Consider the following 15,660-nt stretch of genomic DNA (forward strand, 5'->3'; position numbering starts at 1 on the left):
GACAGGCAATGAACCTAACTCATTCAGCAGATGACTTAGTGTACTAGGAGGTGCTCGGCGCTATGGGGAACTGTGAAGCCGGGAGATGGGGAGCGCCAGGGTGAAGCCTACAGCGTTAGGTAGGGGGCCCGAGGAAGACCTGTCCTAGGAAGTGATCTGAGCACAGACCTGAAGGAAGTGGTGAGTGGGGCATGTGGATGCCTGGGGAAGGTTATCCCAGGCGGGGAGCACAACAGCCTCAAAGACCCTGAGGATGGAGTGTGCCTGACAGCGAGTCACAAGGCCCTGCTGACGTGAAGTCACGCAAAGGGACAAGTAAGAAGAGAGGAGATAAGAGAGGTAGCGGGGCCAGATGTTGTTGGGCCCTGTGGATCATTATTAGGACTGGGCTTTTGCTCCGCATGGTGTGGGAACCACAGGCGGGCTTTGAGCAGAGGAGGGCCATGGTTTGACTAGGTTTTCACAGAACCACTCCAGTTCCTGTGCTCAGAGGGAACGGGGAGCCAAGGTAGGAGCCGGTTGCAATCACTCAGGCTGGAGATGGTGTAACCGAAACCAGGGCAGTGGCAGATGGTGAGAGGCGGTGGGCTCTGGTATGTTTCAAAGGTGGAGCCAACAGATGTGCTCACTAATGGCATGTGGGACGTGAGAGAAAGTCAAGGATGACACCAAGGCTTGGGCCTGAGCAACTGGAGAGAGGGGGTTGCCATTAATCGATGGGAAGCTGAGGAAGGAGCAGGTGTGGCAGGAAAGATGAGGTGAGGTTTGAGGTGTCAGGTAGGGGTTTCATGGACAAGCCAGGAATTTAGGAGAGAGGTCTGGCCTGGAGAGGGGTATTTGGGAGATGTCCAAGGCTGGAACTGAGAACCTGGGGTGAATTTGCAATTAAGGGGCTAAAAACAAACCCAGTCTATAGGGCCAGATCTGGAGCCTCCGCTGACCAGAGCTTGTGGTGGGTCACTCTGTCCTGACCCGCCACCCTTTCATGTCCCAAAAGTCTCCTCTCTGGCCAAGCACTGTGCCTTCCTGGGTCTTTCTCCTCTGCTACTTGCACAAACACAGATGTTTTCTAATTTCCTGGGAGTCCTGTTCCTGTTCAGGAAAATGCCAAAGCCTGGTTGAGAGGTGGGTGCCCGGTGGGCAGCTGAGCCCCCTCCCAATAAGGGGCTCTCTCTGCATCCAGCTTCGGGATGCAGAGCTCCCATCTGTCCCAGCAAACTGCAGACTGCTCCTTGCCGTGGGCCTTTGGAGTCATGAGCAAAACCCCTGGGGTTAAGTCCACATGTGGTCAGGGTCCGCCTTAGGGATTTGGGGTCTTATGGGGTATCCCTGGAGGACTGAGCGAACCCTGGGATTTTCCTGGGCTGACCCAGCCTGCCGGGGCTCCCTCCCGTGGGAAGGAAGAGCAGACAGTCAGAGCCCTACGATAACCCCAGGGTCACCCAGCACTGCCCTCGTGTCAGCACAGATAAGCGATGACTAACCGTGTGCTGGAATGGCTCAGAGGTCACGAAACCCACTTTCCATATCCCTTCCAGGTTCAGTGACAACATGTGGGTAACTTGAAAAAATGACAAATGCTACAAATCAGAGCTGTTTTCTGTGGAGAGCTGGTGTAATGACACACCACAGGTGAAGGGACATGCTCCAGGCTACTCAGTTTCAAGGTCACCTTGCCACCTTCCCACCACTGCAGCCTCAGCCTGGAGGGCGCTCCTATCGGTGGAGGTGTCGGGGATGCTGGGCTCGTGCAAGCCTCTCTAAGTGTGAGGAGGAAAGCAACTTGGAAACAGGCCATATCTGCTTGAGCCTCTCCTGCCAGCCTCAGTCTTCTCAGCTGCCCCTTGGGCCCTTTTCTTACATCTTCATCCTCCCTGAAAGCCCCCGAATTCTTTGAAAGGGCTGGCGTGGGCTCCCTTTCCAGATCCCCCTAGGGATGCTATGGGGACAGAGTCCCAGAGAGCAGTTTCCAGGCTCTCGGCCTCACGTGGAAAGATGCTGGCTCAGGTAGTAGATGGCCATCAGCTGTAACCAGTTAGCCATTGGCCACTGATATAACTGCCGAGGCTGAGCTAGCAAGCGCAGATTGCAGTTAGCAAGGGGGTCAGTTGGTTGGCAGAGAAGCGGATGGCGGATTGTGGATCATGTGGATCCTACTTCCTGTGTCTCGCCCAGCCGCCAGGGAGACTGGGGTGCAGGAAGACCCCTTGTTGGGGTACTGGCGGATGTTTGCTTTTGTGTTTCAACCAGCCGCCATTGAGAATATAGTGGTATGGACTCCCCTATCTATGTCTTCGTTGTTGTTCCTTTTTGGCCTCGCCATGTCTTACATCCTTGCGCGGGGAGCGGGAGCTGAGGCCCCACAGGACAGATACCGAGAGCCGCCATGGATCTAGCACACACAGGTGGAACGGGCCTTGTCCAGCTCCAGCACAGCCCTGGGGTGGCACCGCTTTATGAGCTCATTTTTCAGATGAGAACATCAAGGTGAGGCCCAGTAACATGCGCAGGGCACAGAGCAGTGAGCTCAGGAGGCAGACGGGATATGACTGCATGGAAAGCCCCGTATCTCCAGAAGTGGAGGGGTAGGAAGTTCAGGCCCCGAGGCAAGCTGCTAAGGATGATTTGCAGCTGGGGCCCTGAGCCCATTCACTTCCCCCAGCAAGCTGACCTTGTGGAGGTCTGGCCTGAGCCCAGGCCCTAGAGCCTCAGGCCTGCTCCCCTGAGCCTTCAGAACCTCTTCCCTTCCTCCTTCCAAGGGGCTGGCTGGCTTTGGAGAGAGGGCAGGAGCCATCAGCTTTCACATGGCTGGGGACTGAGAACGGGCTGGGAAACCCCTAGAAAGGGAATCCCCAGTTCTTTGGAGACCTTGGAGTGTCAGGCTCAGGAAATCCAGCCTGCAGGGCTGCTGGTGGGAAATCCCAGCTGCAGGTGGGCCTTGTAGAGGCTGTTTTTATCAATCAGAGCAGTAGGCGCTGGGGGCAGAGAATGGTGAGGTAGAATGTGAAGGGGCAGGTGGAGAAATATTTTTGGGGAGCTTGGGCCTCTGTCCTTGTTGCGTCCTCATGTGCTGTGTGTTCCCGAGCAGTCAGAGACCCATTCTGGGCCTTCCCCCCCCCCCAGGTGTCAAAAGGGAAAGTAAAGGAAGTAACTATCTTCCTTTTCCCAGTTCCTGTGCCCAGCTCTCCCCACCTCTATGATTCACCTTCCCTCCCCTTTGTTCTCCTATCCAACTGGACTCCCACTAGCCCCCCAGGCTTCCCGCCCCTCCGCTCTTCTCCTCTACCCCATCCCTGTCCCACCCCGCCCTCCCGCTCCTCCCACCCGGCTCAGCTCTGAGTGGTGGCGTCTGGGAAGACCGCAAGTCCCATGGGATGCAGTGGGCTGAGACCCAGAGGCCTGGGTTGGAATCCTGGTCTGTCCTTAACTTGCTGGGGGAGTGGAGACAAGTCATCACCCTTCTATGGACGCGTTTCATTTTCCGTTTGTTTGTTTGTTTGTTTGTTTGTTTGTTTTTGCTATTGTATTGGTAATTTCTTTATATATTTTAGATATTAACCCCTTCTAAGATATATGTTTACAAATATTTTCTCTCATTCAGTAGGTTGTCTTTTCATTTTGTTGATGGCTTCCTTTGCTGTGCAGAAGCTTTTTATTCTGATGTAGTCTCACTTGTTTCTTTTTGCCTTTGCTTTTGTTGTCAAATCCAAAATCTTATCGCCAAGACCAATGTCAAGTTGCTTACCCCCTATGTTTTCTTCTCCAAGAGTTTTATGACTTCAGCTCTTACATTCAAGTCTTTAATCCATTCTGAGTTAATTTTTGTGTATGGTGTCAGATAATGGTCCAGTTTCATTCTTTTGCATGTGGTTGTCCAGTTTTCCCAACACCATTTATTGAAGAGACTGTCCTTTCTTCATTATATGTTCTTGACTCCTTTGTTGTAAATTAATTGACCATATTATGTGTGGATTTATTTCTGGGCTCCCCATTTAGTTCTGTTGATCTATGTCTTTTTATGCCAAAACCATACTGTTTTGATTACTATAGCTTTGTAATATAGTTTTAAATCGGGGGTGTGAAGCCTACAGCTTTGTTCTTCTTTCTCAAGATTGCTTTGGCTATTTGGGGGTTTTTGTTGTTCCATACAAATTTTAGGACTGTTTGTTTTATTTCTGTGAAAAATGCCATTGGAATTTTGATAGGAATTGCAGTGAACCCGTAGATTGCTTTGGGTAGTGTGGACATTTTAACAATACTAATTCTTCTAATCCATGAGCACAGAATATCTCTTCATTTATTTGTGTCTTCACTTTCTTTCATTAATGTCTTATAGTTTTCAGTGTGCAAGTCTTTCACCTTGGTTATGTTTATTCATAGGTATTTTTTGATGTAATTAAAAATGGGGCTGTTTTCTTAATTTCTATTTTTAAAATTTTTATTGGGGGGGGGAACAGGCCTTTATTTAATTTCTCTTTCTGATAGCTCATCATTAGTGTATAGAAACGCAACATTTTTATATATTGATTTTGTATCCTGCAGCTTTACTGAATTCCTCTTTTTCAATGTGACTGTCTTACCCAGTGTCAGCCCCTCGCCTGCCCACAGGCCAGGGAAAGAAACTGGCCTGGCATCTCAGGCATATCAGGGCATGCGTGGGCCCTGGGCTACCTGCACCCCAGCAGTAATCTGTACCCCTCCTTCCTACACTTCCTGCCCATGGCAGGTCCCATGAGGATCTGAAGCTGGGTGCACTGGAGGACTGTCCCCCACCCCTGCCGAGTACGGCTTGCTAGAGGGAGTGGAGAGAGGCCTGGGCTCCCCATCTCTCCTGGCCATTCCCACCTAACTTGGGCCTCTCCTGGGTGGCACCAGGGGAGTTTTTGATCTCTCCCGTGGAAGGTGTGCTGCGCGTCCGGAAGGATGTGGAGCTGGACCGGGAAACCATTGCCTTCTATAACCTGACCATCTGTGCCCGCGACAGGGGGGTGCCCCCACTCAGCTCCACGGTGAGTCTGGGGGCCCCATTCTCCTGGCTTTATCTGCTGCCCTTGAGCTCGCCACAGAGACTCCTGTAAACACTGCCACCCTCGTGCCCAGATAGGCCACAGCCTGCTCTGGAGCCAGTCCAGACGCACAGGGCCACTGACAGACTTGCGAATGCTTCTTGGGGCTCACCCACAGAGCCTGGACCTGGGGCCTGGCAGCCATGCCCCCTCAGAGCCGTGCCCCACAGCAGCTGGCTGGGGATGCTGCCTGGTCAGAAGGCCTTCTGCAGGCCTCTGCCCCTGTCACTGCCATTTCCAGCTTGCCTCTGCCTCACCGCTGCCTCTTTACCTTTCCTGCTTTCCTCCTATCATGTGCATCCTGTTGCCTTTTTCATTATCATTTACTTCTTCCTGTTTCTTCTCCATGACCCACCGCACCTTCCTCCTCAATTGCCACCACTTTGCTCTCCTGCCCGTCTCACCCATCACCTCCTCCTCGGCTACCATGCTACCTCACTTCTCCTTCCTCCTCGCTCTCCTGGGCCTCCCCACTCACCTGTGCGTCCTCCTCCTCCCCACGTGCCGCAGATGCTGGTAGGGATCCGGGTGCTGGATATCAACGACAACGACCCCGTGCTGCTCAACCTCCCCATGAACGTGACCATCAGTGAGAACACCCCTGTCTCCACCTTCGTCGCCCACATCCTGGCCAGCGACGCTGACAGCGGGTGCAATGCCCTCCTCACCTTCAACATCACCGCAGGCAACCGGGAGCGGGCCTTCGCCATCAATGCCACGGTAGGGCCGGGACGGACCCAAGGGAGGCCCCAGGCTTTTTCCTGAAAAAGAGGACCCTGCCCTCGAGGCTTTGCTATCCTGCTGTCTGAGCTCCTTCTGGTTCCGTTTCCTCCTTAAGCCCCCTCCCTCCACTGGGACTCGGAGTCTCTGTGGGAAGCATGGAATCTGGGATTCCCGGCTGAGCCATCTCGGGATCCCTGTCAACCCCAAGGCTTGTCACGTGCAGAAATGGGGCCAGAGCCTCAGTACCACTTGGTTTGTACCAAGACACCCCTGGAAGTACTCACTTGGCCTCTTGGAGTGTTACCGGCTGCTGGCACCAGGGGGTCCTCAGAGAACCCATACCCTGGAGGCAGCAAGACCTAGGCATCTGTGGGTCACTCTCGCTCTGGCAAGATGCCGCCGGCCCAGTTTGGCCTTCTAGGCCATATCTTTGGTGATTTAGGGAGGGAATTCACAGCCACTCTTAGACCTGCAGGCAGAGCAGTTGGGCATCTACGGGCCAGGGCCAACAGTGGGGAATAGGTCACTGCTCAGCTCACCAGCCCTCCCCATCCCAGACAGGGATCGTCACCGTGAACCGACCCCTGGACCGCGAGCGGATCCCAGAGTACAAGCTGACCATTTCCGTGAAGGACAACCCAGAGAACCCACGGATAGCCAGGAGGGTAAGGCTGGCGGGCAGGGGGTATGGGCTGGGGTGGGAAGGAAGCAGGGCTGGGTACTAGAGACGCACTGGCACCTTGGCCGGTAGTTAGATGCAGACGCCTTGGAGTGAGCAAGTGCTGGGTTCAAATCCCAGTTCTGTCTGTCCGTGAGAGTGTGGCTTTGGCCAGTCAATGTCTCTCAGCCTCCTTTTCTTTCTCTTCTGCAAAGTGAAGATCACACCTCCCCCAAAGCTGTGAAGAGGACTTGAAGGAGTCAATATCCGTAAAATCCTCAGCACAGTGCCTGGCACACGGCAAACACTCAGTGACCTCAGCTATCATCTTTCCTCCTCAAACCACTGGCACTTGTGCATACAGCCCTGTGTGTGCATACAGCCTGCAGGCATTCACAAACACACGTCTGGGGTTCTGAAAGGGTTGCATTTTCCCCAAAGGGTGGCTTTCCCCTCAAAAGCCAAAGAAGTTGTTTCTCTTTACTAAGAGGAGGTAGGTGTTGCAAAGCAAACGGTCCCTTTGGGGGTAGGGGTCAGCCTTTCCTTCCCAGCCCAGGAGGTCTGGGGCAGGGCCCTGGCCAAGAGTTGTTGGGTCTGGCTCATCTCAGCTCTGCCTCTGACTAGCTACATAGCTCAGCCAAGGCACTGCCCTCCCCAGTCCTCAGTTTCCCCATGTGTGTAGGCCGAGGAGACTTTAGCCTGGAGGGATTCATAAGCTCTGGTCTCTCATCCTGTGCTCCCCTCCTTCCATCCTGTCACTTCCTACCTCCCTCTTTTCTCTCCTGCTCTCATTCCCCCTCTTCTGCCTGTGCTTTAGGAGGGACTGGGTCACCCTGGGAAACAGCACTGAATGGTGGGGTGGCTAGTCCCCACTCTACCGCCATCTTGCCATGCTGCTTTGAATGGTCACCCCCTCTGGGCCTTGGTTTCCTCACCTCTGCAGTGGAAATAATGTGCTGTGAACTTCACAACACCTCCGTGAGAGTTAAGATCCCCATTTGCCAGATTGGAAAACTGAGGCCCAGATCAGGGAAATTATTTGCTCAAGGCCACCCAGTGAGTTTCTAACACAGCAGATACTTGAACCCTGGTCTCTGGATCCTTACTGTGGGCTTTTTAATCATCTGCCTCTGTGCCCTGACCCCCCCACCTTCCAACTCTCCTCCCACTGGAGTGCTTTGCTAAAATGTGGCCTACAACCTGTCCTCCTGTCATACTTCCCACAGGATTTTGACTTCCTGCTGATCTTTCTTGCGGATGAGAATGACAACCACCCCCTCTTTACTGAGAGCACCTACCATGCAGAGGTGATGGAGAACTCTCCTGCTGGTAGGTGCTGGGCCCACCTGGGAACACCTGCTGCGACCAGGAACCACTTGGGCACCAGAGGCCTATGGACCCCCCTCGTGCCTGATGGGGACCCATCTGAGGCCTGGCTGGGGAGACGGCCTCACCATGTGGTGAACACAGAGCCAGCGGGTGCCCCTCCATAGAGGAGAGAGAGGGGCATAGCTCTGAGGGGCTTGTGGGCCCAGGCTGCCAGGCCTCTTTGGGGCTACCAAAGAGGCCACATGTCTGTTTGGAAGTGGTCATTAGTCCCCAAACTGGTCTGTGAGCAGCCCCACTGCCATCCAAGAGGGGTATTTAAGTATAAGAACTACCCAGGAAGGAAGGAAGCCCACCCCTCCCTGCTCCCTGCACCCCAGGAGCACAGAGTATCCTAGAGGCTTCTGGAAGCTCAGGAAACATCTGTAATCAGAGGTGGGAGGCTAGGAGCTCTGGGTAGACCAGCAGTGCTCTTCACCACCCCCAACCCCACCACCACATGCACTGACTATTTTCACCTTTCTTCCAGGGATGGAATCTCTTCTTTACTGTCCCCCAGGGAGGTCCCCTCACTCTTCCTCCAGCCTCTCTAGTCCCTCAACCTTAGATTCAAAGTCAGAAAGAGATGAGCTGAGATACTCCCTGTCTCTGGCTGGATGTCCCCCTACATGAATTTGTTTCTTAATCCTGCCTGTGTATATGCTCACACATGTGCCAGTACATGTTCTTGCCAGGGCACATGTGTGGACTCACACGTGTGCAAATGTGCCCACCTACAGAAGCAGGTGTACAGCCAGGGAAGTCCCAGGCCTGCAAGTGCTCCCATGTGCAGGGTCGTGGCCGTGTAAACACGGAGTCCCTCACACACGTGGATTCCTAGTCGTGTATGGTCAACACCTGTATATATGAATGTTATGTACACATGTGGACAGACTGGGTGGGGTGTGTATACCTAGACAGGGCCCCCACACAGGAGGGGATGTCAGGGAGACCGCAGACCCTCCGGCGGAGTGGCCAGCCTCAAAGGCTGCTGGGAAGGCAGCGTGCTTCAGGCGGGCCGAAGGGGCTTGCTCACCACTGTTGTGTTTTCTCCCCAGCAGGGCTTTGAGGCCGCTCCCCAGGCATCTGCGTCAGTCTGCCAAGGCTGCTGCAGCCTGGCCCAGGGCCTCCCCATCCCGTCCACCTCACTTCCCTCCCTCTCATTCATTGTCAACCATGGCTCACTGGGAAGGGGGTGGGGTGGGGGGGCGGGGGGCCAGGTCAGCCCTGCAGTGACCCCTATCCCCCTGGCCCAGGGACCCCCATCACGGTGCTCAACGGGCCCATCCTGGCCCTGGATGCAGACCTGGACATCTACGCCGTGGTGACGTACCAGCTGCTGGGTGCCCAAAGTGGCCTCTTTGACATCGACAACAGTACCGGTGAGACTTGCGCACCCCACCCCCACCCCCAACACTCCCAGCCTGGCTCCATGTCGCCCAGCTGCGCTGGGAGTGAACCCACTGCTAGATCTAGGACCTCCCTTATCAGTGTGGGATCTGGGCTCTCGATGGAGACCCCATTCCTCACAGCCCCCACCTCGCAGCTGGGTTAGGCCACCTGGGGGCCAGGTGGGAGGACCCAGGAGCAGGCGTGGGGACAGCACAGGCCCTGCTAGTGCATGAACTCGAAGCCTAGACGGACAGCCCCCATCCCACTCCCTCCATCTCCCCATGCCCAGGCCAGAGACGCAGGCCTCTAGGCAGCCAGAAGCAGCCAAAGAGCTACCCCCACATCACACCCAAAGCTCTCCAGAAACCTTGTCACATCAGTCTGGTCCTAGACAGTTGGCCAATTTGGTGACAGGTGACCACTATACTGTCACCTCTCTCAATAGAGCAGGTTAATCCTCCACCCTGGGTCACTCATTTCAGGCAGCACCCTGGAGAACTGCAGAGGACACCTGGGGAGGGGACAATCCCAGGAGACTGGCCATTAGGGGACCACCTTAAATGTTGGCTATTGAGACTTTGGGGAAGAAAGTCATTTGTTGCTTTCTCTGCCCCTCTTTCATCTCTTTCCCATATCGTGCCCCTGTCTTATCTCTGTCCCCTCCTGGTTGGCGCTTACCCTGTTTCCCCACTGTACCCCTTTTCCTTTACATCTCCCTGGCTGGTGGTGCCGGGTGCCAGGGGTGGTGACGGTGAGGTCAGGTGTTGTCATTGACCGAGAAGCCTTCTCACCTCCTGTCTTGGAGCTGCTGCTGCTGGCTGAGGACATTGGGCTGCTCAACGACACCGCCGACCTGATTGTCACCATCTTGGATGACAATGACAACTGGCCCACATTCAACCCTGCTGCCCTCACCATCCACCTGCTGGAAAACTGCCCGCCAGGTAAGCAGGGTGCAGCCCCCGGCCCCAGACCCCAGGCAGGAGCTCCGTGGTCTGTGGGGTTTGGAGCCTCACAGAGCAGAGGCAGAAGTCTCCTCCCGTTGAGAGAGGTTAGGCAGCAGAGTGAGTGGAGAGAGCCCTGGAGAGAGAAGCAGGAAACCCAGGTCTCTTCTCACTTCTCTTCTCTGATCCACAGGGACTTGTCTGCAAAACAAGAGTATTAAGATATGTTCCACCCATATTCCTGGATGGAAAGACTGACCGTTTTCAAATCAAAATAGGTTCAATGTGACTCCCATCAAAATCAAATAAGATTTGGGGGTAACTTTGATTCTAAGGGTCTAGAAGAATGAGAACATCTTGAAAAATAAACATAATAAAGTCAAACTTGCCTTACCAGCTATTAAAGCATATTACAAAACTACAGTATTGCAAACCACGTGAATATCAGCCAATCAGTGATAAATGTGATTACTATTATTTATTATCAGTTGGTGCCTTCCTTTATTTTCTCTTTCATTCTCCCCAAGACTGCTTGCAAAGCTCTTCTTGTATATGTTCTGATTATTTTTTTAATGAAGCTTGTTTTTCATATTGTAACCTGAATACAAATGCAATGTAGTGTATATTCATTGTGGTACATTTTGACTAAGAGCAGTCTATAAAAAGGCCTTCATATCACCCAGAACAAATAGTATAATATTTCTGTAGTTCCATTTAGTTATTTTTCTGTGATGTAGTCTATTACAAAATATTAACTTTTGTACCTTCTAAACTATTTTGTACCCTTAGTAACACATTGAATTTTGAGCATTTTCCCATTAAAGATATTTCAAAAGCCTGATTTTCAAAACAAAAGAAAAATCCATGTGATATGAGCACAAGAGTCTGGGACAAAGTAGCCCAGAAATAGATACCAGTAGATGAAAATAAGTAATATTATGTGATAAAGGAAACAATGAAATCAGTAGTGAAAACTATCTATTAATAGTTTTGTGCAAGACATCTATTAATATTTAGTGTAGATTCTCTCCCCATTTCAGACACCAAAATGAAATCCAAAGACATTCTAAAGAAAAAAATACAAAAAGAGTAGAGAACATTAAAAAATTAAAAAGAAGCCTTAGGTGATCTGACTTTGGGAGAAGAAGGTTTTAAGCATATAAGAAACAGAAGAACTTTAAAAAAGGAAAGTATTACATTTTTAATACTTACGTTTCAGTGCCTACAAAATTTAAACTTTACATCACATAATTACTACCAATATCAAAAGTCAAACAACATGATGGAAAAAAAGACGTTTGTCACAAGTTATTATAATTCTATAATTTGTGTAAGTTAACAGAAACTGGGCAAAGGACAAAAGCAGACAATTTGCAGAAGATACAACAAATCATTAAATTATTTCAAATTGTTCACTTCACAACTAAACAGCACACAATACAATAAGATACTGTTTTCCTACAAAACTGCAAGCATGAAAAATGTATAAAAGCTAGATTGTGGCGAGGCTGTGGTGAGACCCTCCAATAAATGTATGTGGGTGTGATGTTTTCTGAAGACCCACTGTGCTCAGCTACTCTCCATCCCACCCCACCCCCCACCCCCAGGATTATCCATCCTTCAGGTCACAGCCACAGATGAGGACAGTGGTCTCAACGGGGAGCTGATCTACCGAATAGAAGCCGGGGCTCAGGACCGCTTCCTCATCCACCCGGTCACTGGTGTCATCCGCCGGAGTTCATCAATCCCATCCAGACAGTGAGCGTGCTCGAGTCAGCTGAGCCAGGCACTGTCATTGCCAATGTCACCGCCATCGACCGGGACCTCAACCCAAAGTTGGAGTACCACATCATCAGCATCGTGGCCAAGGATGATACTGACCGCCTGGTACCCGACCAGGAGGACGCCTTCGCTGTGAATATCAATACAGGTACAAGGGCCTGCTGCCCTCCCAGCCCTCATCCTGCCTCCGTGCCCCAGGCTCGGCTCTCTGCTTCTTCCCCACCCTCCCTCCTTTGTATTCTCTGTCTCTGTCTCTGTCTCTGGGTTCCTCCCTTTCCCTCAGCAGCTCCTCTCCCCTATTGATGCCACATCCTTCCTTCTCTTTTCCATCTCTCCCTTGCTCCTTCCCTCTTTTCTCTTCTTCCTCCTCCCTTGACCACCTCCCTCTCTTTCTGATTCTCTCAGTCCACCAGTGTTGCATGAGAGTGCCCATCTCACCACACTCTTGCCAGCATTCAATATTATAAAGTTTTATGTTTGTAATTTTCTAGGAAAATCGTACCTCGTTTTGATATCCATTTCTTTAATAACTCGGTGGTTGAACATTTTCTTTATATGTATACTAGCCATTTAAATCATCTGTAAGTTTTATATATGCTCATACACACACACACACACACACACACACACACACACATTTATACCCTGTTTCCCCGAAAATAAAACTTAACCAGAAAATAAGCCCGAGCATGATTTTTCAGGATGATATCCCCTGAACATAAGCCCTAATGCATCTTTTGGAGCAAAAATTAATATAAGACCCGGTCTTATTTTCGGGAAAACATGGTATAATGATTGATTGATTGATTGATTATTAATGATCTTCTTACACTATCATAAAACACAGAGAACTGTGACCTATCTTTTGTGATTTCTGCAGCTTATAATTTTGATGGTTTTACCATTTTTCAAAAAATTCAGTGTTTTTACATCTCTGGGGAGCTGGGGAAGGGACAAGGGACCTTAGAGGTATATACTTCTTGGAAGGCCTAGAGGAATGACAGAAAAATTAACATGGCTATTGCAAAATGCTAAAAATCATTGTTAGAGAAATGCATAGGAAAACAGAAATAAGGTCGTTTTCCAAATGTGGTTAGCAGATATTAGGACGCTGGGCAATACCGAGTATTGGTTACAAGGTGGGGACATCAGAACCCTCATACTCCACTATAGAAGTTTAGACCAAGTCCACCGACAGACAGCAATATAGCACCAAGTACACTCACACCCCGTGGCCCAGCAATTCTGCTCCTGGGTACATGTCCCGAAGAAATTCTCAGACCAGTAATGAGACTCTCTGAGGATGTGCACTGCAATGCTATTGGTGGTAGGAGTTGCAAGCCACCTGGGCACCCATCCTGGGGAGGTAGGAGACGGAAATATTGTGGGTGCACAACATGGGATACCAGGCAGCAGTGAGAAGCAACAGATTAGACTCACACAGAGCGACATTTAAGTAAGTACTTACTTACTGAAAAGAGTAAGAAATAGGATGGGATATATACATGTACATATATATATATTACAATGCCATTTGCATAAATAGAAGATACACACAAAACAATACATGATAGTCAGGAAAATAAATAAAGTTTAAAAATACACTTCAGTACATTATAATGTTTGCCCTAGAGGGGAAGGGAAGGGGCGAGGAGTACGGGAATCAGAGGGAATAGATACATACATAAAACAAGAACGGTGCCAATGAGCATAGTGTGCAGTGAACTAAAGAGTATGACTAACTCAATCTGCATCTGAGGTCCAAAGGGAAAAAGAAGACAGGAAAACCGGGAGCACTAGGAGGAGTCAAGTAGGTTAAGCCATATCCCAGGTTAGCAAAATTCCAGCTGCAGTGGTTGGTTAGGACCATGGAGAGGGGCTCTGTACCCATGCCCAACTTTATGCTGTACATTACTAGTGCCTCTACCACTTTCCTCTTTTCTGTTCTCCCTCCCTCCGACTGACACTCTTCTCTCTATTTTTCTTTCCAGTGTCTTCTCTGCCCCCTCTTCCTCATGCTGTACCCCCGCTTTCTGGCTCACCTTCCCTCCTACTTCCTCTCCTAGCCACCTGGGCTCCCACTTGCTTCCCTGGTCTCCTTTCCCTCTGCCTCTTTCGCTCCACAGCCACCCTCCCAAACCTCCTGCCCTGGTCAGCACTGCGCCCCACTGTCCCCCACGTCCTGCTCCACTCCATCCCTTCTGCACCCTGAAATAACTGATGTTAACCCTCTTCTCTTTTCCTCACGGCTGGCAGGCCCACAGGTTTGAGCTCTGTTTCTCTGTCACTTCTCACCTCATCTCTACTCTGCTTCACCCCATGCCTTCCTCCATACTCACCACAGCCCCACCACCCTTCCCATCCTATGGGGCCCAGGCCAAGGCTGTGGCCCAGCCTTTGCAGACTGAATGCAGCCAGCCTCTCCCCATCCTCGCTCCCCAGCCTCGGGGATGGGGAGCGAGAGTAGGAAGAGGAGAAGGAGGAGGCGGCAGCCCAGGGTAAGTGACTGCCCCACTGCTGGGGACCCGAGGAGGACAGAAGCCCAGCAGGGGGATCTGCTGAGGGGAAAGGGAATTCCAGAGGCCTCTGTGCCTGCAGAGGTGCTGGAAAGAGAGAGGGGAGGTCTCACCCAAGGCCGAGGCTGGTGGGAGGAGGAGCCACCAGGCCCTCCAACAGGCAGGAAGCAGAGAGGTCCCAACACATGGGCCCTGAGATCAGCCAAACGAGATCTGTCCGGTCGAATTCCAAGTGTATGGAGGGTTCCTCTGTGGTTGGGAGCAGGCGGGGGCTCTGGGAGGCAGGGGCTGGGAGAGAAGGAAACAACTTGCTAATACTATGGAGGACCGCGTTCCTCTCCCACCATCAGCCCATGTTATGCGTCACTGTATGGAGACAAAGGAGTGGTCCTCACTCTCCAGCTTGTTCCACCATTTTTCCCCCCAGGGAACCCACTCAAGAGTTTTAGCGGCCTTGACCTTCCTTTATACTTGATCTCCCTAGAATACAAGCATTCTTTCAATTGTGATAAAAATAGAACAAAATTTACCTTAACCATCTTTAAACGTGCAATGCAGTAGTGTTCAGTATACTCACACTGTTGTGGAATGGAAGCATTTTTCAACAGTTACGTGGTACTCTCTAGGTGCCAAGCACTGTCCTAAGCCCTGTACACTCATGTAAGTGTAGTAATCCTCAAAAGAGCCTATGCAGTAGGTACTGTAATTATGCTTATTTGAAAAATGAGGAAGCAGGTACAGAGAGGTTAAATAATTTGCCCAAGGTCACCAGCTAGTAAGCAATGACGGGGCAGAATGATGTGCTTGCAGCTGACTGTGGTCTCATCCCCACCAAACATGAGACCAGCAAGTCCCGGGTCCATTGGGGACCACTGCCCTCGTGGGGATTGGGAGGGTTGGCCAGGAGCATCCCTGGGAGGCCCAGAATTTGGTCACCCCTTGGCCTGAACCTGACCTGGTCTGGTTTACAGGGTCTGTAATGGTGAAGTCCCCCCTGAACCGGGAGCTGGTTGCCACCTATGAGGTTACTCTCTCAGTGATTGACAATGCCAGTGACCTACCAGAGCGCTCTGTCAGCATGCCAAATGGTAAGGTTCCCCCACAGGTATTTCCCGTTGGATACTCAGAGTTGCTCAAGGCTGGGCACAGCCTAGCCCCAAGGAGGAAGCAACAGGACCCAGAGAGGCATGGGAGGTGGCAGCTACAGTGAGGTC

At 51.3% G+C, this 15,660-nt stretch overlaps 1 protein-coding gene across 4 annotated transcripts in view; it reads left to right on the forward strand.

Moving 5' to 3' along the window:
• The window catches only part of LOC109454826 (cadherin-23), a 73,048-nt gene that overhangs the window by 41,685 nt on the left and 15,703 nt on the right, over positions 1–15,660 (forward strand). For 2 of the 4 annotated variants that reach the window (XM_074339561.1, XM_074339562.1), the window contains exons 8-12: positions 4,876–5,009; positions 5,577–5,786; positions 6,347–6,454; positions 7,674–7,776; positions 15,418–15,534. In XM_074339561.1, coding sequence (XP_074195662.1) covers positions 4,876–5,009; positions 5,577–5,786; positions 6,347–6,454; positions 7,674–7,776; positions 15,418–15,534 — 672 coding nt within the window. Of the gene's footprint in view, positions 1–4,875; positions 5,010–5,576; positions 5,787–6,346; positions 6,455–7,673; positions 7,777–11,885; positions 12,079–14,282; positions 14,429–15,417; positions 15,535–15,660 lie in introns of those variants that run through there. The other 2 variants (XM_074339563.1, XM_019745844.2) reach the window with 2 other exon arrangements.

This window comes from Rhinolophus sinicus, linkage group LG07 (assembly GCF_036562045.2).
Source record: "Rhinolophus sinicus isolate RSC01 linkage group LG07, ASM3656204v1, whole genome shotgun sequence".
Lineage (NCBI taxonomy): Eukaryota > Metazoa > Chordata > Mammalia > Chiroptera > Rhinolophidae > Rhinolophus > Rhinolophus sinicus.